General features: G+C 47.2%; 1 protein-coding gene across 1 annotated transcript; it reads left to right on the top strand.

Annotated features, from left to right (window-relative positions):
- The first annotated feature begins 5,814 nt into the window (after window positions 1-5,814).
- Window positions 5,815-25,284, top strand: dqx1 (DEAQ box RNA-dependent ATPase 1). Its single transcript, XM_079234666.1, has 12 exons — window positions 5,815-5,983; window positions 8,818-9,175; window positions 10,201-10,394; window positions 18,580-19,006; window positions 19,690-20,016; window positions 20,198-20,297; window positions 20,506-20,661; window positions 21,105-21,296; window positions 21,471-21,596; window positions 21,780-21,970; window positions 22,657-22,847; window positions 24,353-25,284. The coding sequence occupies exons 2-12, from the start codon at window positions 8,864-8,866 to the stop codon at window positions 24,564-24,566; spliced, it is 2,430 nt and encodes an 809-aa protein (XP_079090792.1). The 5' UTR covers window positions 5,815-5,983; window positions 8,818-8,863; the 3' UTR covers window positions 24,567-25,284.
- Window positions 25,285-26,088: the final 804 nt, after the last annotated feature.

Raw genomic sequence — 26,088 nt, 5'->3', positions numbered from 1 at the left:
CCATGTTAACTATACTACATCATGTTAACTATACCATGTTAACTACACTACACCATGTTAACTATACTACATCATGTTAACTATACTACACCACGTTAACTATACTATACCATGTTAACTAAACTACACCATGTTAACTATACCATGTTAACTATACTACATCATGTTAACTACACTACATCATGTTAACTATACTACACCATGTTAACTATACTACATCATGTTAACTAGACTACATCATGTTAGCTATACTATTCCATGTTTACCATACTACATCATGTTAACTATACCATGTTAACTATACTACATCATGTCAACTATACTATTCCATGTTAACTATACTACATCATGTTAACTATACCATGTTAACTATACTACATCATGTTAACTATACTACATCATGTTAACTATACCATGTTAACTATACTACATCATGTTAACTATACTACATCATGTTAACTATACCATGTTAACTATACTACACCATGTTAACAATATTACATTATGTTAACTATACTACACCATGTTAACTATACTACATCATGTTAACTATACCATGTTTACTATACTACATCATGTTAACTATACCATGTTAACTATACTACATCATGTTAACTACACTACATCATGCTAACTATACTACACCATGTTAACTATACTACATCATGTTAACTATACCATGTTTACTATACTACATCATGTTAACTATACCATGTTAACTATACTACACCATGTTAACTATACTACATCATGTTAACTATACTGCACCATGTTAACTATACTACATCATGTTAGCTATACTACATCATGTTAACTATACTATACCATGTTAACTATACTACATCATGTTAACTATACTATACCATGTTAACTATACTACATCATGCTAACTATACTACATACTACATGTTATGTTAACTATACTACACCATGCTAACTATACTACATCATGCTAACTACACTACATCATGTTAACTATACTGTACATCATGTTAACTATACTGTACATCATGTTAATTATACTATATCATGTTAACTATACTACACCATGTTAACTATACTACACCATGTTAACTATACCATGTTAACTACACTACATCATGTTAACTATACCATGTTAACTACACTACACCATGTTAACTATGCTACATTATGTTAACTATACTACACCATGTTAACTATACTATACCATGTTAACTAAACTACATCATGCTAACTATACCATGTTAACTATACTACATCATGTTAACTACACTACATCATGTTAACTATACTACACCATGTTAACTATACTACATCATGTTAACTATACTACATCATGTTAGCTATACTATTCCATGTTTACTATACTACATCATGCTAACTATAATACGTACTACATGTTATGTTAACTATACTACACCATTCTAACTATACTACATCATGCTAACTATACTACATCATGTTAACTATACTACATCATGTTAACTATACTGTACATCATGTTAACTATACTGTACATCATGTTAACTATACTATATCATGTTAACTATACTACATCATGTTAACTATACTACATCATGTTAACTATACCATGTTAACTATACTACACCATGTTAACTATACTACACCATGTTAACAATACTACACCATGTTAACTATACTACATTATGTTAACTATACCATGTTAACTATACTACATCATGTTAACTATACTACACCATGTTAACTATACTACATTATGTTAACTATACTACATCATGTTAACTATACCATGTTAACTATACTACATCATGTTAACTATACTACACCATGTTAACAATACTACACCATGTTAACTATACTAGATCATGTTAACTATACTACACCATGTTAACTATACTAGATGTTAACTATACTACATCATGTTAACTATACTACATTATGTTAACTATACCATGTTAACTATACTACATCATGTTAACTATACTACACCATGTTAACTATACTACATCATGTTAACTATACTACACCATGTTTACTATACTACATTATGTTAACTATACTACATCATGTTAACTATACCATGTTAACTATACTACACCATGTTAACAATACTACACCATGTTAACTATACTACATCATGTGAACTATACTACACCATGTTAACTATACTACATGTTAACTATACTACATCATGTTAACCATACTACATTATGTTAACTATACCATGTTAACTATACTACATCATGTTAACTATACTACATCATGTTAACTATACCATGTTAACTATACTACATCATGTTAACTATACTACACCATGTTAACTATACTACATCATGTTAACTATACTATTAATGTTAACTATACTACATCATGTTAACTATACCATGTTAACTATACTACATCATGTTAACTATACCATGTTAACTACACTACACCATGTTAACTATACTACATCATGTTAACTATACCATGTTAACTATACTACATCATGTTAACTATACCATGTTAACTACACTACACCATGTTAACTATACTACATCATGTTAACTATACTACACCATGTTAACTATACTATACCATGTTAACTAAACTACACCATGTTAACTATACCATGTTAACTATACTACATCATGTTAACTACACTACATCATGTTAACTATACTACACCATGTTAACTATACTACATCATGTTAACTAGACTACATCATGTTAGCTATACTATTCCATGTTTACCATACTACATCATGTTAACTATACCATGTTAACTATACTACATCATGTCAACTATACTATTCCATGTTAACTATACTACATCATGTTAACTATACCATGTTAACTATACTACATCATGTTAACTATACTACATCATGTTAACTATACCATGTTAACTATACTACATCATGTTAACTATACTACATCATGTTAACTATACCATGTTAACTATACTACACCATGTTAACAATACTACATTATGTTAACTATACTACACCATGTTAACTATACTACATCATGTTAACTATACCATGTTTACTATACTACATCATGTTAACTATACCATGTTAACTATACTACATCATGTTAACTATACTACATCATGCTAACTATACTACACCATGTTAACTATACTACATCATGTTAACTATACCATGTTTACTATACTACATCATGTTAACTATACCATGTTAACTATACTACACCATGTTAACTATACTACATCATGTTAACTATACTGCACCATGTTAACTATACTACATCATGTTAGCTATACTACATCATGTTAACTATACTATACCATGTTAACTATACTACATCATGTTAACTATACTACATCATGTTAACTATACTATATCATGTTAACTATACATCATGTTACCTATACTACATCATGTTAACTATACTATATCATGTTAACTATACATCATGTTACCTATACTACACCTTGTTAACTATACTACATCATGTTAACTATACTGTACATCATGTTAACTATACTGTACATCATGTTACCTATACTACACCATGTTAACTATACTACATCATGCTAACTATACTACACCATGTTAACTATACTACATCATGCTAACTATACTACATCATGCTAACTATACTACATCATGTTAACTGTACATCATGTTAACTATACTATACATCATGTTAACTGTACATCATGTTAACTATACTATACATCATGTTAACTATGCTACATCATGCTAACTATACTACATACTACATCATGTTGTGTTAACTATACTACATCATGCTAACTATACTACATCATGTTAACATTACTACACCATGTTAACTACACCATGTTAACTATACTACATCATGTTAACTATACTATATCATGTTAACTACACTATATCATGTTAACTATACATCATGTTACCTATAATACATCATGTTAACTATACTACATCATGTTAACTATACTATATCATGTTAACTACACTATATCATGTTAACTATACATCATGTTACCTATACTACATCATGTTACCTATACTACACCATGTTAACTATACTACATCATGCTCACTATACTACATCATGTTAACTATACTACACCATGCTAACTATACTTTATCATGCTTTGTTAACTATACTACACCATGCTAACTATACTTTATCATGCTATGTTAACTATACTACACCATGCTAACTATACTTTATCATGCTATGTTAACTATACTACACCATGCTAACTATATTTTATCATGCTATGTTAACTATACTACACAATGCTAACTATACTTTATCATGCTATGTTAACTATACTACACCATGCTAACTATACTTTATCATGCTATGTTAACTATACTACACCATGCTAACTATACTTTATCATGCTATGTTAACTATACTACATCATGCTATCTATACTATACACAATGTGATGACAGCAATGTTAAAGCAAGGCTCCAAGTGAACCCAATGTGAGGAAGAGCTTTGTAGAACAGAAGAAGGATGATGAATGCTCATTATTCACAACAAAGATCAATCAAACTACTGAGAACTTGAAACTTGATGGTTTTCAAGTCAAGATGCTAAAAATACAGCAATAATAAAACATTATTGTGATTGTGTGATAAACTGTAGTCTAGGTCTAACCCTTACTCTAGTCTAGGGCTAACTCTAGGTCTAACCCTTACTCTAGTCTAACTCTTACTCTAGTCTAGCTCTAGGTCTAACCCTTACTCTAGTCTAAGTCTAACTCTAGTCTAGCTCTAGGTCTAACCCTTACTCTAGTCTAACTCTTACTCTAGTCTAGGTCTAGGTCTAACCCTTACTCTAGTCTAACTCTTACTCTAGTCTAGCTCTAGGTCTAACCCTTACTCTAGTCTAAGTCTAACTCTAGTCTAGCTCTAGGTCTAACCCTTACTCTAGTCTAACTCTTACTCTAGTCTAGGTCTAGGTCTAACCCTTACTCTAGTCTAACTCTTACTCTAGTCTAGGTCTAGGTCTAACCCTTACTCTAGTCTAACTCTTACTCTAGTCTAGCTCTAGGTCTAACCCTTACTCTAGTCTAACCCTTACTCTAGTCTAAGGCTAACTCTAGGTCTAACCCTTACTCTAGTCTAACTCTTACTCTAGTCTAGCTCTAGGTCTAACCCTTACTCTAGTCTAACTCTTACTCTAGTCTAGGTCTAGGTCTAACCCTTACTCTAGTCTAACTCTTACTCTAGTCTAGCTCTAGGTCTAACCCTTACTCTAGTCTAACTCTTACTCTAGTCTAGGTCTAGGTCTAACCCTTACTCTAGTCTAACTCTTACTCTTACTCTAGCCTGGGTCTAACCCTTACTCTAGTCTAGGTCTAACTCTAGCCTGGGTCTAACCCTTACTCTAGGTCTAACCCTTAGCCTAGGTCTAACTCTAGTCTGGGTCTAACCCTTACTTTAGGTCTAACTCTAGCCTGGGTCTAACCCTAACTCTAGGTCTAGCCTTGGGATGGCGCCATAACAACGATGTCCGAGATGCATTCACACAGTTAGCTGAAGATGTTAGCAACCCTTTGCTTTAGAGTGTTAGAATGGAATCATTTCTCTTTAAGTGTTGTCAGGATACAGACGTATTGAAACGATTAAATAAAAGGTTAATACATGTTGGGGGAAAGAACATTTAGAGCATCTGTTCAGGTCTCATTATTGACCATAGAGCCACAAAGCACACTGTGTTCTCCCAGGGTCCCTGAATGTAGCACGAGGTTTGACAGCTACACAGCCAAACATGGCGGCTGCTAGCTAGCGCACCAGAACCACCGTATTCTGTCCGCGTCCAGCGGGCCGCACAGCAGCAGGCCGGGGGACGGTGAGAGAAAGACCGTGGCCCGTCGCCCACCTCTCCGGGGTCTTATCCCGCCTCTCCGGGGTCCTATCCCGCCTCTCCGGGGTCCTATCCCGCCGCTCGGCTCTCTGGTAACGTTACGTGAAGCGGGCTGCGAGCCTAACGCCGCAGCGCAGCGGGCTGCGGCGCACTGGTCCTGCAGGCTTTCTCCTCTGTTGGCCGGCATGTTCCTCAGGTAAGACCCGGTGACACGGTGTGTCGGTACCTTCTTCATGTGCGGCTGTGTGACCGTCAGCAGAATGTCAGATAATAGAGGATATGTTGACAAGATAAGAGCTTATATGTACCTCCACAGAAGGAGCACTTATTAATTACGTCGTTGTATTGTATGCTCAAATAAACGGCATCCTTTAGTTTGTAGACAGCGACCTGCACTCAAACTAGTTATGCTCCACCTTGGAGGAGTCATGTTCATCACGTCATGTTTATCATCTCATATTCCTGCTCCCAGACTAAGCACGGGCACAACAGCCTACTGTCAACTATCAGATCTCACAATGCATGGAGGCATGCCCATAGGATACATGACGTCAGAGGCCCTTCCTATGACGTCAGAGTCCTTCCTGTAGTGGCGTTCCAGGAGCCCATAGCATACATGACGTCTGAGTCCTTCCTGTAGAATCCTGAGAGGGTTTCCATCTCTGCAGCTCTCACCACAGTTACTGTACAAAGATCCAGCAACTAGTTCTGAATGTTCCTGAAGAAAGACATGTGAACCAGCTGAAGTCCATAGGACCAGTCCTTGCTGTGTAGAGGGGCTGGTCCTACCTGTCTAGCTAGCTACCTACCTACCTACCTACTTACCTGTCTAGCTACCTACCTACCTGTCTAGCTAGCTACCTACCTACCTGTCTAGCTAGCTAGCTACCTACCTACCTACTTACCTGTCTAGCTACCTACCTACCTGTCTAGCTAGCTACCTACCTACCTACCTACCTACTTACCTGTCTAGCTACCTACCTACCTGTCTAGCTAGCTAGCTAGCTACCTACCTACCTGTCTAGCTAGCTAGCTACCTACCTACCTACCTACCTACCTGTCTAGCTACATACATACCTACCTACCTACCTGCCTAGCTACCTACCTGTCTACCTACCTACCTGTCTAGCTACATACCTACCTGCCTAGCTACCTACCTGCCTAGCTACCTACCTGTCTAGCTACCTACCTGTCTACCTACGTACCTGTCTAGCTAGCTAGCTGATGGATCATGTGATCCATCATGTGAGCTACAGACAGGTGTCATTGGGATCCATCATGTGAGCTACAGACAGGTGTCATTGTGATCCATCATGTGAGCTACAGACAGGTGTCATGTCATGTGAGCTACAGACAGGTGTCATGTCATGTGAGCTACAGACAGGTGTCATGTGAGCTACAGACAGGTGTCATGTCATGTGAGCTACAGACAGGTGTCATGTGAGCTACAGACAGGTGTCATGTCATGTGAGCTACAGACAGGTGTCATGTGAGCTACAGACAGGTGTCATGTCATGTGAGCTACAGACAGGTGTCATGTGAGCTACAGACAGGTGTCATGTCATGTGAGCTACAGACAGGTGTCATGTCATATGAGCTACAGACAGGTGTCATGTCATGTGAGCTACAGACAGGTGTCATGTGATCATCATGTGAGCTACAGACAGGTGTCATGTGATCATCATGTGAGCTACAGACAGCTGTCATGTGAGCTACAGACAGGTGTCATGTCATGTGAGCTACAGACAGGTGTCATGTGATCATCATGTGAGCTACAGACAGGTGTCATGTGAGCTACAGACAGGTGTCATGTAATCATCATGTGAGCTACAGACAGGTGTCATGTGAGCTACAGACAGGTGTCATGTGATCATCATGTGAGCTACAGACAGGTGTCATGTGAGCTACAGACAGGTGTTATGTGATCATCATGTGAGCTACAGACAGGTGTCATGTGAGCTACAGACAGGTGTCATGTGATCATCATGTGAGCTACAGACAGGTGTCATGTGATCATCATGTGAGCTACAGACAGGTGTCATGTGATCATCATGTGAGCTACAGACAGGTGTCATATGATCATCATGTGAGCTACAGACAGGTGTCATGTGATCATCATGTGAGCTACAGACAGGTGTCATGTGATCATCATGTGAGCTACAGACAGGTGTCATGTGATCATCATGTGAGCTACAGACAGGTGTCATATGATCATCATGTGAGCTACAGACAGGTGTCATGTGATCATCATGTGAGCTACAGACAGGTGTCATGTGAGCTACAGACAGGTGTTATGTGATCATCATGTGAGCTACAGACAGGTGTCATGTGAGCTACAGACAGGTGTCATGTGATCATCATGTGAGCTACAGACAGGTGTCATGTGATCATCATGTGAGCTACAGACAGGTGTCATGTGATCATCATGTGAGCTACAGACAGGTGTCATATGATCATCATGTGAGCTACAGACAGGTGTCATGTGATCATCATGTGAGCTACAGACAGGTGTCATATGATCATCATGTGAGCTACAGACAGGTTAGGGTTAGGCTGGAACATGGAAACCTTCCATGAAAACCTCACCAACGCTTTGCAGTGACCTTTGTATCTCTGAGCTCTGCTTATCTCCTGCTGCCTTCTATAAACTCTTTATCATGTGATGAGGTCATCAACCATTTGGCTCTGTTGCATACATGTTATCCAGTTTTCCTATGAATGGACTAACCATTTCTACCCCTGTCTGTAGCTCACATGATGCATCACATGACACCTGTCTGTAGCTCACATGACACCTGTCTGTAGCTCACATGATGCATCACATGACACCTGTCTGTAGCTCACATGACACCTGTCTGTAGCTCACATGATGATCACATGACACCTGTCTGTCACATCACATTCTCTCTGGCATCTGGGTGGAGTCCAGCATTCCATAAGTGGATACCCAGCCACAAGTGACTTCATGTTGTCTGTAACCGGCCCTGCCTCCTGACTCCCTCTGCTTCCTGTGATGTTGTCCCTCTGCAGGTGATCTCAGGTGATCTCAGGTGACCTCAGGTCTCTGTGAAAGCTGATGATGTCATCGGCAGCAGCAAAGCCCCCCTCCACCTCCCGGCCCCCCGGATCCCGAGGGGACTCTCTGTCCATGTCTTCGCTCCTGTCTGGGGACCTGGAGGATGAAGGTGAGGGAGGAGGAGGAGTCGGGCTGGCAGACCTGGAGGTGAACCCGTATGACGGCCTGCCCTTCTCCTCGCGCTACTACGCCCTGCTGGAGGAGCGCCGCCGCTTCCCCGTCTGGAGGCTCAGGCGCCGGCTGCTGGAGCGCCTGGAGGCCCACAGCATGCTGCTGCTCAGCGGGAGGAGCGGAGCGGGCAAGAGCACCCAGGTTGTTAACGATCTTTTACACTGAAATAAGACGTGACCACGTTTCACCTCAACCGGAGCTCAATGCCCTCGCACTGACATGAAGGCAGCCGCTCTCTCACCGCTTTCATTCGCTTGCTTTTGATAATTTATTAGCTAAATGAAAAACACAGGTTTCGCATTTTGCTAATAAATGAAACGCACATATAAATTCACATTTATAGCAGCAATGAGCTGCTATTCAGCTTGTGTTGAGGATGAATGGAGTCCGTGAGAGGGGGCGGGGCCACAGGACCCCCACAGAGAGAGGTGGGGTCACACAGAGGGGCGGGGCCACAGGACCCCCACAGAGAGGGGTGGGGTCACATAGAGGGGCGGGGCCACAGGACCCCCACAGAGAGAGGTGGGGTCACATAGAGGGGCGGGGCCACAGGACCCCCACAGAGAGGGGTGGGGTCACATAGAGGGGCGGGGCCACAGGACCCCCACAGAGAGAGGTGGGGTCACATAGAGGGGCGGGGCCACAGGACCCCCACAGAGAGGGGTGGGGGTCACATAGAGGGGTGGGGCCACATGACCGTAGAGAGGGGTGGGGCCACATGACCATAGAGAGGGGCGGGGCCACATGACCGTAGAGAGGGGCGGGGCCACATGGCCGTAGAAAGGGGCAGGGCCACATGACTGTAGAGAGGGGTGGGGCCACATGACCATAGAGAGGGGCGGGGCCACATGACCGTAGAGAGGGGTGGGGCCACATGACCATAGAGAGGGGCGGGGCCACATGACCGTAGAGAGGGGTGGGGCCACATGACCATAGAGAGGGGCGGGGCCACATGACCGTAGAGAGGGGCGGGGCCACATGGCCGTAGAAAGGGGCGGGGCCACATGACTGTAGACCCCACGCTACAAAGACTTGTCCTCAGTCGCTGCTCCACCTTCATGTTCAAGTGTCCAGTGTTCTGTTCACTTCCTGCTGACCTGTCTGTCTTCTTTAAAGTGTCCAGTGTTCTGTTCACCTCCTCCTCACCGGTCCTCTCTCCTCTGCAGGTGCCCCAGTGGTGTGTGGAGTATGCGTTGTCCTATGACTTCTCTCAGGGCCTGGTGTGTTGTTCTCAGCCCTCCTCGGTGACAGCGGTGAGTCTGGCGCTGCGCGTGGCGGATGAGATGGACCTCAGTCTGGGCCTGGAGGTGGGCTACCGGGTGTCTCACGACGACAGCTGCACGCCCGACACCCTGCTCAGGTTAGCGTGCACTGATGCTAGCATCTAACTAACATCTGACCATGTTGGGCGTGACTCTGGTTTCCAGCTACCGGCCACTGTCCCCATCAGTCATTCAGTGGAGGTAACGAGCCACCAAGAAGGAAAAGAGCCAATCAGAGCTGAGCTGCAGCTGTCAGTCACTCCGATCAAACTGCCAAGCAGTTCAAATATGAATCAATATTATATGTTCGTTACTGTCTATTCTAAACTGAGAAGGCATGTTCCGGCCAGTGGGCGGGGCTTAGTTCTGGCTTAACAGTTTTTAACTCGGAGGCCGGGTTTCATTTTACAGCAAACACATTAAACAGCAGCTGAAATGTTTCTTGCAGCTGATCATCTGTCTCGTGTTATAGTGACAGGATGGAGTGAAATCTGATATAACTCTTCGCTCTTAGAGGCTGACATCAAAGCAGTGTCATCTGCATCTTCAACTCACTGATAGTGAAGCTATGCACATTTATCTTTATAGACCAACATGTCAAACATTTATTTACAAATGACATAAACTTGAACTGTTTAAAAGATGAATGAATGAATGAATATATACTTTATTAATCCCCAAGGGGAAATTTAGTGTCACGTAGCAGCCATTTACACAGAAAATAAGATAAGATATAAAAACAACAGGGATGAAAGATATATGCAATAATAATACTAATAGAATAAAGATAAAAATAACAACAACAATAAAATAGCTGTATGAAAGAAAGAATAACAGACTATTAATTTAGGAATTAAATTAACTTAAACAGTAGAAGTGCAAGAGTATGTAAGTATGTATGTGCATATTAAGGTGTAAATAAAAATAACAACAACAAACAATAGGAGAGTGCAAAAATGCAGTAAATGTATATAATATGATATGTTAAGTGTTAAATGTAGGTAACTATGAACATGTACAGTGTTTACAGTGTTTAATCCACAGAGGAACTAGCAAGCGGTGACTTGTTGTAAAGCCGTATAGCTGACAGCAGGAATGTTTTCCTGTAGCGGTCCTTGTTGCAGCGGAGCGTGAGGAACCTGTTAGAGAAAGTGCTGCTCTGGCCCTGCAGCAGGTGGTAGAGAGGGTCGTCCAGGTTGTCCAATATGGACAAAAGTTTCTTCAGCGTCCTCCTCTCCACCACCTGCTCCACAAACTCCTGCTTGCAGCCGATGATGGAGCCGGCTTTCTTCATTAGCTTGTTAAGTCTGTTGGTGTCACCGGCTCCAATGCTGCTCCCCAGCAGACGATGGAGAAGTACAGGGCGCTGGAAACCACCGACTGGTAGAACATCTCCAGCATCTTCTGCACACATTGAAGGATCCAAGCTTCCTCAGGAAAAAGAGTCGACTCATCCCCTTCTTGTACACAGCGTTGATGTTGGCCTTCCAGTTCAGTCGGCTGTCGATGGAAACACCAGGTACCTGTACTCCTCCACCATGTGATGAGACACCAGGTACCTGTACTCCTCCATGTGATGAAACACCAGGTACCTGTACTCCTCCATGTGATGAGACACCAGGTACCTGTACTCCTCCACCATGTGATGAGACACCAGGTACCTGTACTCCTCCACCATGTGATGAAACACCAGGTACCTGTACTCCTCCATGTGATGAAACACCAGGTACCTGTACTCCTCCATGTGATGAAACACCAGGTACCTGTACTCCTCCATGTGATGAGACACCAGGTACCTGTACTCCTCCATGTGATGAGACACCAGGTACCTGTACTCCTCCATGTGATGAAACACCAGGTACCTGTACTCCACCATGTGATGAGACACCAGGTACCTGTACTCCTCCACCATGTGATGAGACACCAGGTACCTGTACTCCTCCACCATGTGATGAGACACCAGGTACCTGTACTCCTCCACCATGTGATGAGACACCAGGTACCTGTACTCCTCCACCATGTGATGAGACACCAGGTACCTGTACTCCTCCATGTGATGAAACACCAGGTACCTGTACTCCTCCAAGTGATGAGACACCAGGTACCTGTACTCCTCCACCATGTGATGAAACACCAGGTACCTGTACTCCTCCATGTGATGAAACACCAGGTACCTGTACTCCTCCACCATGTGATGAGACACCAGGTACCTGTACTCCTCCAAGTGATGAGACACCAGGTACCTGTACTCCTCCTCCATGTGATGAGACACCAGGTACCTGTACTCCTCCTCCATGTGATGAGACACCAGGTACCTGTACTCCTCCTCCATGTGATGAGACACCAGGTACCTGTACTCCTCCTCCATGTGATGAGACACCAGGTACCTGTACTCCTCCAAGTGATGAAACACCAGGTACCTGTACTCCTCCAAGTGATGAAACACTAGGTACCTGTACTCCTCCACCATGTGATGAGACACCAGGTACCTGTACTCCTCCAAGTGATGAGACACCAGGTACCTGTACTCCTCCAAGTGATGAAACACCAGGTACCTGTACTCCTCCTCCATGTGATGAGACACCAGGTACCTGTACTCCTCCAAGTGATGAGACACCAGGTACCTGTACTCCTCCAAGTGATGAGACACCAGGTACCTGTACTCCTCCACCATGTGATGAAACACCAGGTACCTGTACTCCTCCACCATGTGATGAGACACCAGGTACCTGTACTCCTCCAAGTGATGAAACACCAGGTACCTGTACTCCTCCAAGTGATGAAACACTAGGTACCTGTACTCCTCCACCATGTGATGAGACACCAGGTACCTGTACTCCTCCAAGTGATGAAACACCAGGTACCTGTACTCCTCCATGTGATGAGACACCAGGTACCTGTACTCCTCCACCATGTGATGAGACACCAGGTACCTGTACTCCTCCAAGTGATGAGACACCAGGTACCTGTACTCCTCCAAGTGATGAGACACCAGGTACCTGTACTCCTCCACCATGTGATGAAACACCAGGTACCTGTACTCCTCCAAGTGATGAAACACCAGGTACCTGTACTCCTCCACCATGTGATGAAACACCAGGTACCTGTACTCCTCCAAGTGATGAAACACCAGGTACCTGTACTCCTCCACCATGTGATGAAACACCAGGTACCTGTACTCCTCCACCATGTGATGAAACACCAGGTACCTGTACTCCTCCACCATGTGATGAGACACCAGGTACCTGTACTCCTCCACCATGTGATGAAACACCAGGTACCTGTACTCCTCCACCATGTGATGAGACACCAGGTACCTGTACTCCTCCTCCATGTGATGAGACACCAGGTACCTGTACTCCTCCAAGTGATGAAACACCAGGTACCTGTACTCCTCCACCATGTGATGAAACACCAGGTACCTGTACTCCTCCACCATGTGATGAGACACCAGGTACCTGTACTCCTCCAAGTGATGAAACACCAGGTACCTGTACTCCTCCACCATGTGATGAAACACCAGGTACCTGTACTCCTCCACCATGTGATGAAACACCAGGTACCTGTACTCCTCCACCATGTGATGAGACACCAGGTACCTGTACTCCTCCACCATGTGATGAAACACCAGGTACCTGTACTCCTCCACCATGTGATGAGACACCAGGTACCTGTACTCCTCCTCCATGTGATGAGACACCAGGTACCTGTACTCCTCCAAGTGATGAAACACCAGGTACCTGTACTCCTCCTCCATGTGATGAGACACCAGGTACCTGTACTCCTCCATGTGATGAGACACCAGGTACCTGTACTCCTCCATGTGATGAGACACCAGGTACCTGTACTCCTCCATGTGATGAGACACCAGGTACCTGTACTCCTCCATGTGATGAGACACCAGGTACCTGTACTCCTCCAAGTGATGAGACACCAGGTACCTGTACTCCTCCTCCATGTGATGAAACACCAGGTACCTGTACTCCTCCATGTGATGAAACACCAGGTACCTGTACTCCTCCATGTGATGAGACACCAGGTACCTGTACTCCTCCTCCATGTGATGAAACACCAGGTACCTGTACTCCTCCACCATGTGATGAAACACCAGGTACCTGTACTCCTCCATGTGATGAAACACCAGGTACCTGTACTCCTCCACTATGTGATGAGACACCAGGTACCTGTACTCCTCCACTATGTGATGAGACACCAGGTACCTGTACTCCTCCACTATGTGATGAGACACCAGGTACCTGTACTCCTCCACTATGTGATGAGACACCAGGTACCTGTACTCCTCCATGTGATGAAACACCAGGTACCTGTACTCCTCCACTATGTGATGAAACACCAGGTACCTGTACTCCACCATGTGATGAGACACCAGGTACCTGTACTCCTCCTCCATGTGATGGAGACACCAGGTACCTGTACTCCTCCTCCATGTGATGAGACACCAGGTACCTGTACTCCTCCTCCATGTGATGAAACACCAGGTACCTGTACTCCACCATGTGATGAGACACCAGGTACCTGTACTCCTCCATGTGATGAGACACCAGGTACCTGTACTCCACCATGTGATGAGACACCAGGTACCTGTACTCCACCATGTGATGAAACACCAGGTACCTGTACTCCACCATGTGATGAGACACCAGGTACCTGTACTCCACCATGTGATGAGACACCAGGTACCTGTACTCCACCATGTGATGAAACACCAGGTACCTGTACTCCACCATGTGATGAGACACCAGGTACCTGTACTCCTCCATGTGATGAGACACCAGGTACCTGTACTCCACCATGTGATGAGACACCAGGTACCTGTACTCCTCCATGTGATGGAGACAACCAGGTACCTGTACTCCTCCACTGTGTCTACGTCCTCTCCCAGAACACTCAGAGGACTCGGAGCTGGTCTTGGCCACGTTCAGAAGCAGGTGATTCTCACCGGCCCACTCCACAAAGTCACTCACTACTGCCCTGTCCTCCTCCTCCCGTCCATCCCTAATACACCCGACCACTGCAGAGTCATCAGAGAACTTCTGCAGATGGCATGACTCTGTGTTGTACTGGAAGTCAGTGGTGTACAGGGTGAACAGGAAGGGAGACAGAACAGTTCCCTGTGGGGCTCCAGCATCACTGACCACCGTCCCAGACAGCACACGGCCCATTCTGACACACTGTGGTCTGCCTGTGAGGTAGTCAGTGATCCAGGAGATGGTGGACGAGTCTACCCCCACCACCCGCAGCTTCTCCCCCAGTAGCAGTGGTTGGATGGTGTTAAATGCACTGGAGAAGTCAAAGAAAGTGACTCTCACAGAGACACCGGTTCCATCCAGGTGCGACTGAGCTCGTTGCAGCAGGTAGATGATGGCGTCGTCCACACCCACATGAGGCTGGTAAGCAAATTGTAGAGGGTCCAGCGACGATTTCACCTGCGGTCGGAGGTGAGCCAAGACCAGCCTCTCCAGCACCTTTATCACATGGGAGGTGAGGGCTACCGGTCGGTAGTCGTTGAGGACGGATGGAATCGACTTCTTCGGGACAGGGACCAGGCACGACGTCTTCCACAGCACCGGGACCTCCTCCTGCCTCAGGCTGAGGTTGTAGAGGTGCTGCAGGACACCAGACAGCTGGGTGGCGCAGGTCTTTAGGACCCTGGGGCTGATGCCATCAGGTCCTTCAGCTTTGCCTTGGGGGAGTTTCTCCAGCTGTCTTCTCACCTGGTCAGTCGTCACAGAGAGAGGGGAGAGGGTGGAGGAGCCCATTGTTGTTGAGGGCTCATTGGGAGAGCCACCAAGTGTTGAGGGCTCAATGGAAGAGCCATCGGGTGTTGAGGGCTCATTGGGAGAGCCATTTGGTGTTGAGGGCTCATTGGGAGAGCCACCGGGTGTTGAGGGCTCAATGGAAGAGCCACCGGGTGTTGAGGGCTCATTGGGAGAGCCACCGGGTGTTGAGGGCTCAGCGAAGGTGCAGCTCAACAGGGGGGCACAGGGGGAGGTGTGGAGGTGAGGTGAGAGGAGGAGACGGATGAGGGCTGTGAACTAAACCTATTGAAGAAACAGTTCAGCTCGTTGGCCCTCTCCAGGGAGCCCCCTGGTTGTCTCCCTCCCACCTTGAAGCCGGTAATCTGCTTCATCCCGGTCCACACCTCCCTCGTGTTGTTCTGCTGGAGTTTGGCCTCCAGCTTCCTCCTGTAGGAGTCCTAGCCCTCCCTGAGCTTCACCTTCAGGTCACGCTGGACTCTCCTGAGCTCATCCCTGTCCCCAGACCTGAAAGCAGCTTTCTTCTTATTAAGAAGAGCCTTCAGGTCCCTGGTGATCCAGGGCTTGTTGTTGGGGAAGCAGCGCACAGTCCGGGATGGTATGGTGGTGTGTTCACAGAACTTGATGTATTCTGTGATGCAGTCTGTCATGCTGTTGATGTCCTCCCCATGTGGTCCACACAGCACATCCCAGTCCGTCGACTCAAAGCAGTCCTGCAGGGCGTCGTTAACCTCCTGAGACCACCTCCTAACAGTCCTGGTGGTCGCAGGCAGCCTCTGCACCAGAGGAACATACCTGGGTGTCAGCAGGACCAGGTCGTGATCAGACCTGCCGAGGGGGGGAAGGGCAGTGGCCCTGTATGCATCCTTAGTGTTTGCATACAGGAGGTACAGAGTTGTATTGTTTCTTGTGGGGCAGTCAACATACTGTATACAAGTAGGCAGAGCTTTGTCCAGTGTTGTGTGATTAAAGTCACCAGTTATTGTCATAAAAGCACCTGGCTGTTGACTCAGCAGTCCAGACACAGTGGAGTGGATGGTGTCCACTGCTTCCTCAGTGTCAGCTGATGGTGGCACGTAAACGGCGACAACAATGGCAGACGTAAACTCTCTCGGCAAATAATACGGGCGCATCCCCACGGCTAACAGTTCAATGTTCGGGCTGCAGAAACGCTCCTTCACACAAACATGGTCGGGACTGCACCACCTCTCGTTCACATACACTGCAATCCCTCCCCCTCTCTTTTTGCCGCTCAGTGTAGCGTCTCTGTCCGCCCGTACAGTCCTGAAGCCGGGCACCGACGCACTGTGGTCCGGAAAATCCGTGTGCAGCCATGTCTCCGTGAAACACAAGATGCTGCACTCACGGAAGATCCTCTCAGTCTTTACCAGCGCGCCTAGCTCGTCCGTCTTATTCGCCAAAGACCTCACGTTCCCCGTTATAATGACCGGTACCGAGGGTTTGTATTTCCTCTTTTTTGCCCTCCTTTTGGCACCCGACCTGCAGCCCCGAGCCCTTCTCCGGAGCTCCAGAGGGATCACAGGCCCGGCTCCGGGCTGCGGTTTGCACAGCGCAATCAGCTGAGCGCGAGAAAAAACAATAGTTCCAGTCATTGTTTGTTTGTGGCTCTCCGTTGCAAGCGGAAAAGTATTCAGAAAGCCACGAGAAGGTTGAGAAAAAGTTACGGTCCATTGTCCAGGCGTAATTTAAACCAAACATGAAATAAAAGAAAAAGAAGAAGAGAGGAAAGTAGAAAAAAAAGACTATAAAATAAAGAAACATCAGGCAGCTGCTGCGACAGGCAGCCGCTGGCACGGCGCCATCTTGTGCAATCCCAAGATGATCAAATACAGGCCATGTAAGAGTAACAAAGGCTGATAGTGCAGTCATTGTTGGACGAGGCTCTTTTGGAGGTTGAGACGGTTTGAATGCAGGGGCAACAAAAACATATCCATATCAAGATGTGCTCCACCAAACTGTAGAACCCATGAAGGGAGTCCTGCCTTGCACAACGCTGATCCGTGTCTGATAGTCCTCTCCTTGTTATACGACCGCTTCCCTTCCAGCGACACCTTGCCTCTTTGTTCCTCAGTCTGCCCCAGGCCTCAGGCCTCAGTAAAGTACACAGTGCATTCACTGAACACTGATCCCTGGGTCCTTTCCTCCCAGTGACTATGCAGATACATGTAGATCCATAAACATTTTGCTTTCAGACATGTAGGCGTCACGTCGTCTCTTAGTCATGTGAGGTTTGGGCCACTGGATCCTCAGATCTGTGTTTGTTGTTAAAGGATCCTGGATACCATCAAATGTGGGTTATAAGCCGCTACTTTTTTCGTCAACTTTGACCCGTGCGGCTTAAATATCGGTGCGGCTAATTTTTGCGCTAGCTGGTGAGCGCTAGCTGGTAAACGCTAGCTTGCGAGTGCTAGCTGGCCAGCGGGGAGCTAACACTGCTGTTTACTTGTTCTCAAACAGTGCAGCCTTCAATTCTTTCATTCCCCAGGTTTGTCAGCGACGCGCTGCTGCTGGAGGAGATGATGTCGGACCCCCTGCTGCACCAATACGGCGTGGTGGTGCTGGACGAGCTGCAGGAGCGCACCGTGGCCACCGACGTGCTGCTGGGCCTGCTGTGTGACGTCTGCCGCCAGAGGCCGGACAACTTCCGGGTGGTTCTCCTCACGCACCCGGCGCTGGCGCCCCGCCTCTCCGCCTTCCTGGGCCCGTCGGTGCCGCACCTCTCGCTGGACGGCGTGCTCACAGACGCCTGCAGCACAGACCAGGAGCTGCAGGTGGAGCTGCCCGCCGTGGAGACGCTGTACAGAGAGCTTCCCTCGGGGAAGGACCCCGCGGCCGCTGCCTGTCTCATGGTGCTGGATCTGCACCGACGGGGAGAGGAGGGAGACGTGATGGTGTTTCTGGCCAGTGCTCAGGTACAAGTCTCACTTTACACTGTGAGGAGAGAAGCTCGGTGAACCTTCTTAAACCTCACGTCACTGTTTGATGAATCTGAGCTCACAACCTGTCTGACGTCTTCCTGTGCAGAAGACTGAGACAATGAAGACACTTTAATGCAAAAAGGGTTTCACATCATTTTAATGTTCAGGAACATTAACAGCTGGTAAATCCAATAATGATTTTCAGGTAGAGAACTATTAACATGCCCTAAGAGTTAATCTGTGTTATTGAGGCCCTGGCTCACTTTCAGTGGTTCATAACTGAAGAGCTCAACACTTCTTTGTGCACTAATAGTTTCTGTTTATTGGAAGAAACCCGATCAGGTTACTCTTAAGTCTTTTTGTTCCTGAACAAGAGGAAAGCTCTGAGTTTCACCACCTTTGTCTTGAAGAGGAGAAACGAGAGGACACACGCACATGCACACGCACACCCTGCCGGTCATGTGTTCTGTATCCTGACCTACAGTTAATCCAACTCCCTCATGCACATTAAACTCCCTCTATGTCAACATCAGCACGCCTTGTCAACGCTGCTTCTCTTTAAGACCGAGCCGGTTGGATGGGCCACACACACACGCACACACACACGCACACGCACACGCGCACACACACTTGATGGTGATGTGAGTGGGTTCAGAGTGCGGCTCTGTGTCCTGCAGGAGGTTGAGGAGTGTGCGGCGCTGCTGGAGAAGGAGTGTGTGGCGCTGAGTCCTCAGCTCGGTGCTCTCAGGGTCCTGCCCCTCCACGCCGGCCTGGGTGGGCTGGTCCAGCGGGTCTACGAGTCCGGCCCCGAGGAGTCCGGCCCCGAGGAGTCCGGCCCCGAGGAGTCTGCGCTGAGGGAGAGCGAAGGCCCGGCCGGCTCGGTGCCGGGAGCCAGAGGGCGGGGCGGGAGGAGGAAGGTCGTCCTCTCCGACGCCCTGGCAGAGGCTTCCTTCTCCCTGCCAGACGTCCGCTACGTCATAGACACGGGCCTCCAGCTCAAGACTGTGGGTTTGCTTTAATATTATGACTATTACACTTTGTTGAAGGAAAATAAGCCCTGTGTCTGTTTCTTATGTTTGTCATAAAAGCTTGTTATATAATATTTAATGTGAAGTTATTGCTGGGACTAAAGTGAATCACAGTCACCATGTTCAGAATGTCACGTAAAGACATCTTGTGCCACAGGTTTACAACACCCAGATCAGAGCGAACTCTCAGGTGGTGAGGACCATCAGCCGGCAGCAGGCCGACATGCGGACTCAGAGGGTGAACAGCCGGCTCCCCGGTAGGTCAAAGGTCACCGCTGCTGCTCCTATGAGTTCAATGTGGGCTAACATCTCATCTGCAAAGTCATGCAGGTGTTTTCTGTGTAGCTTCACACAGAGCAGCGTCTCATCGCGTGTCTGGAGGAAGCTCCTCAACCCAGCTGCTGTGTCAGAGATCCATGGATGACGTTGTTTCATGACTGTTCCCGTGGTCTCCTTGGTCTCCAGGGCTGTGTCTGCGCCTCTACCCCCAGGCCCTGTATGATGGGATGGAGGAGGCTCACTGCCCCGGCGTGGTGGAGGAGGACCTGAGCCACCTGGTGCTGCTGCTCAAGAGGCTGGACATTGCCGACATGGGACAGTGCAAGTTCCTGGACAGACCAGGTATGAAGAGCACTGAGGCTCCACCTGCTGAGCCGTCCTGGTGACGGGATGCTGCTGGTCTGTCAGGTCTTTAGCAGCATAGAGGCTGAGTTTAGTTTTAACTGAAGAAACAGCAGCCAGCCCACCTGAGAGGTAAGCAGGTGTGTTCTGGTCAGTCTCCTCATGTCTCTCTCTTTCTCTCTCTCTCTCTCTCTCTCTCCTCTCTCTCTCTCTCTCTCTCCCTCCTCTCTCTCTCTCTCCCTCCTCTCTCCTCTCTCTCTCCCCCTCCTCTCCCTCCCTCTCTCCTCTCTCTCTCTCCTCTCTCTCTCCTCTCTCTCCTCTCTCTCTCTCTCTCTCCCTCCTCTCTCTCTCTCTCCCTCCTCTCCCCCTCCTCTCCCCCTCATCTCTCCCCCTCTGTCCCCCTCTCTCCCCCTCCTCTCTCCCTCTCCCCCTACTCTACCCAGCCCCTGAGGCTCTGATGCAGGCTCTGGAGGACCTGGACTACCTGGCGGCTCTGGATGACGATGGGAACCTGTCTGAGGTGGGCATCATCATGTCGGAGCTTCCTCTGGAGCCGCCGCTGGCTAAAGCGCTGATCGCTGCCTGCGAGTACGACTGTGTGGATGAGCTGCTCACCATCGCCGCCATGCTTACAGGTAAGAGGAGAGAATCACAAAACCACAATGACATCACCGACTCTCATTCCTGGAGGTATGTTCCCTCTGACACACTGGAATGATGCGTGTTTATAATCGGCGTTGATTGAATGCGTGCAGCTCCTCTTCTGATGCGCTTCCATGTTGCGTACATGTGTGTGTTTTCTCCGTCAGCTCCTTCCTGCTTCGTGACGGCAGAAGCCAGCAGAGAGGAGGCGGCTGTCGGCTGCTGGAGACCCCTGATGCACGCAGAGGGAGACCACATGACGCTCATCAACATCTACCACTCCTTCACAGAGCGTACGCACCTTCAGCCTCCACACGTCACGGTCTTACTAATGTCCACTACGTTTACGAGTCACCACAAGGAATATAGAGCTGGGTTTATCTTCACGCCCACATGAGAGCCTTAATGAGGCTTTACAACATCCATCAGTATTAGTATTATGAGTTGACATTGAATGGTCTCTGTGGTGGTTGCAGATAACCAGGATGAGGCGTGGTGCACGACTAACTTCCTCAGTCACGCCGCCTTGCGCCTGGCGGTGGTGATCAGGGCGGAGCTGCTGGAGGTGATGCAGCGAATAGAGCTTCCTGTTTCTCCTCCTGCCTTCGGATGCCAAGACAACTGCACCAACATCAAGCGCGCCCTCATCTCAGGCTTCTTCCTTAAGGTAAACACCCTGTTTTATAAAGCTGAGCCTGTACACCTCTGTTCTGATCTTCAGACTCGAAGCGCTTTCACAATACTCATCATCGTTCACCCCTGATGGGAGGGGCTAAGGTTCCACCTGCCAATCAGGAGTCGCTAACGTTGTGTTAGCGGGCTAATATGCTAAAATAAGAAGGGTGAACAGTCTACCTGTTTAATGTCAACATGTTAGCATTGTGAGCAAACGTTAGCACCATGAAGGTACCACCTGTCCATCAGGACTAACTAACATTCACACTGATGGGAGGAGCTACCATGAAGGTACCACCTGTCCATCAGGACTAACTAACATTCACACTGATGGGAGGAGCTACCATGAAGGAACCACCTGTCCATCAGGACTAACTAACATTCATACTGATGGGAGGAGCTGCCATGAAGGTACCACCTGTCCATCAGGACCAACTGGGAGCCGGGGCTCCTCTGAGTCACAATCGCCCGTATATAGTTCCATTATATTTGAGAGAAGGCAGACATCTCTAAAGCCAATATCTCCAGCACTCACACCAAAACAATCTGGATTGATAACCCCAGTGTGTTGGTCTAACTCTACTTTGTGTGTATTATTACTACAGGTTTGGCTCAACACGTCTTCCAGTCCTTCACCCATCCTCCCATATAAGATTCATCAGTTCTTCTCCTCCCCAGGTGGCTCATGATGTGGATGGCTCCGGTAACTACCTGCTGCTGACTCACCGCCACGTGGCTCACCTGCATCCCTTCTCCTCCTACCTGTGCCGGCAGCCGTGCCCCAGACCCCCGAGCTGGGTCCTGTACCACGAGTTCACCATCTCCTGTGATAACTGCATCCGCATCGCTTCAGAAGTCCACCCTCAGATGTGAGTCAACCTGTGGCATTGTGCAAGTTCCTGTTATGGAACTTTGTTATTTCAGCTTTCCTTGATCAAACCGTTAAGATCATGAACATCCATCTCTTCCAGTCTGTTTATGATGAAGCAGGACAAAGTCAAGCCCAAATGATATTCCTTGTAGGCAAACTCTAGCTAAAGAACGTCTAGAGGAAGATTTTCATAATGCTGCAATATCCATCCACTTACGCATCTACTTACGCATCCACTCACGCATCCACTGACGCATCCACTCACGCATCCACTCACACATCCACTTACGCATCCACTTACGCATCCACTTACGCATCCACTGACGCATCCACTCACGCATCCACTCACGCATCCACTCACGCATCCACTCACGCATCCACTCACGCATCCACTCACGCATCCACTCACGCATCCACTGACGCATCCACTGACGCATCCACTCACGCATCCACTCACGCATCCACTCACGCATCCACTTACGCATCCACTGACGCATCCACTCACACATCCACTCACGCATCCACTTACGCATCCACTGACGCATCCACTCACGCATCCACTTACGCATCCACTGACGCATCCACTCACGCATCCACTTACGCATCCACTGACGCATCCACTCATGCATCCACTGACGCATCCACTGACGCATCCACTGACGCATCCACTCACACATCCACTCACGCATCCACTTACGCATCCACTGACGCATCCACTCACGCATCCACTTACGCATCCACTGACGCATCCACTCACGCATCCACTTACGCATCCACTGACGCATCCACTTACGCATCCACTCACACATCCACTCACGCATCCACTCACGCATCCACTTACGCATCCACTGACGCATCCACTGACGCATCCACTGACGCATCCACTGACGCATCCACTGACGCATCCACTCACGCATCCACTCACGCATCCACTCACACATCCACTCACGCATCCACTTACGCATCCACTGACGCATCCACTCACGCATCCACTTACGCATCCACTGACGCATCCACTCACGCATCCACTTACGCATCCACTCACGCATCCACTTACGCATCCACTTACGCATCCACTGACGCATCCACTGACGCATCCACTCACACATCCACTCACGCATCCACTGACGCATCCACTCACGCATCCACTCACGCATCCACTCACACATCCACTCACACATCCACTCACACATCCACTCACACATCCACTCACGCATCCACTGACGCATCCACTCACACATCCACTCACGCATCCACTCACACATCCACTCACGCATCCACTCACGCATCCACTTATGCATCCACTTATGCATCCACTTATGCATCACTTACGCATCCACTTATGCATCACTTGCGCATCACTTGCACACTCAGGCATCCACTTACGCTTCATTTACTCGGCTAGTTCTCCTCCTGCATTTAGAAAATATACGTATGGGCTTTCCTTGAGCCAGGAGGCGATTAGCCTCCTGGATCCCCATCCTAATGACCTCCTCTCTACAGGCTCATGGAGCTGGCCCCTCAGTATTACCTGGGGAACCTTCCATCCAGCGACGGCAAAGAGCTGCTCATGGAGCTGAGGCGGAGTCTGGAACCCCGTCCCTACGAGCCGGACCGGGGGTCAGACCGGGGATCAGACCGGGGTTCAGACCAGACCAGCAAGGCCCACAGGGACGCAGACGGGTCCGGAGGCACCGAGCTCTGTGTGGTCCAATGAGACGGAAGAAGACCCTCTGTGTGGTCCACTGAGACGGAAGAAGACCCTCTGGTCCAATGAGACAGAAAAAGACCCTCTGTGTGGTCCAATGAGGCGGAAAAAGACCCTCTGTGTGGTCCAATGAGGCGGAAAAAGACCCTCTGTGTGGTCCAATTAGATGGAAGAAGACCCTCTGGTCCAATGAGACGGAAGAAGACCCTCTGGTCCAATGAGACGGAAGAAGACCCTAAAGCTGTCACTTTATAGTTTGATCTGAGATTCGGTACTTTGTATAAATTAAGGTTTAATCATTTTGATGTGTGATTTCAAATGTACAATGATGTATTGTTAATATATCTTATATGCAGTTTGGGAAATATTCAAACCCCTTAATTTTCTCCTTGTGCTCTGGATTGACCTAATTACATTTTTTATTTTTAATATTTTTTTATTTAATGGGGGACTTCTGTTGTTCTATACAAGTCATTTAATAATAGTCTGATCTTCTCACTATGAAACCCTGAAGTGTCGGTTGTGTTAAACACTACAGAGACTTCAGTGAGCAGAGACACTGTTGACCTTTGACCTCTATGCAGAGGGCTTCTCAGGGCTCACTGATGCACAGAGCTTCTATTTTCAATGTTTTGATACTGTTTTTAAATGTTTTGGGTTTCCTGCTTAGATTCTGCCTTTTTCTCTCCATCTTTGTGTCAGTAATGAAAAATCATATTTAATAGGATGTCTGTCAATACTTCAAATAAAAGTGTTTTTTCATGTTGGAAGAATCTCAGCTGAGTGATTTGACTTTAAAGCTGCTGTAGTTAGTTATGGACTGGCAATATACAGATGTATTTGTCAGCTGAGCTCCGGTGACACGTTTCAAACCAGAAGCATCTCTTCTCGTGAGGTCCTGTTGGAGCCGAGCCGCCATCGAGCAGTGACTCCATCCAGACGTCAAACTGCACTTCAGAACTCGTAGCATGAGAGATGCTTTAAAGTTGAATGTGGCCACGAGTTCATGAAACGTTCATGTGGCCATGAGGGCTAGAAACAATTCATGTGACTACGAGGTCTAGAAACATTCATGTGGCCACGAGGTCCAGAAACGTTCATGTGGCCGTGAGGTCTAGAAACGTTCATGTGACCACAAAGTCTAGAAACATTCATGTGGCCACAAAGTCTAGAAACATTCATGTGGCCACAAGGTCTAGAAACGTTCATGTGGCCACGAGTTCAAGAAACGTTCATATGGCCACGAGGTCTAGAAACAATTCATGTGACTACGAAGTCTAGAAACATTCATGGGGCCACGAGGTCTAGAAACATTCATGTGGTCACGAGGTCTAGAAACGTTCATGTGGTCACGAGGTCTAGAAACGTTCATGTGGCCACGAAGTCTAGAAATGTTCATGTGGCCACGAGGTCTAGAAACAATTCATGTGACTACGAAGTCTAGAAACATTCATGGGGCCACGAGGTCTAGAAACATTCATGTGGTCACGAGGTCTAGAAACGGTCATGTGGCCACGAGGTCTAGAAACAA

The sequence above is a fragment of the Taurulus bubalis genome, assembly GCF_910589615.1.
Source record: "Taurulus bubalis genome assembly, chromosome: 19".
Lineage (NCBI taxonomy): Eukaryota > Metazoa > Chordata > Actinopteri > Perciformes > Cottidae > Taurulus > Taurulus bubalis.
The sequence above is the reverse complement of the archived record's forward strand: the minus strand, read 5'-3'. Positions and strand labels throughout refer to the sequence as shown.

Coding starts and splice junctions, on each gene's coding strand:
- dqx1 (XM_079234666.1), top strand. CDS start 8,864: ATGATGTCATCGGCAGCAGCAAAGCCCCCCTCCACCTCCCGGCCCCCC. Junction 20,298..20,505: donor GGTGAACAGCCGGCTCCCCG/GTAGGTCAAAGG, acceptor CTTGGTCTCCAG/GGCTGTGTCTGCGCCTCTAC. Junction 20,662..21,104: donor CAAGTTCCTGGACAGACCAG/GTATGAAGAGCA, acceptor TACTCTACCCAG/CCCCTGAGGCTCTGATGCAG.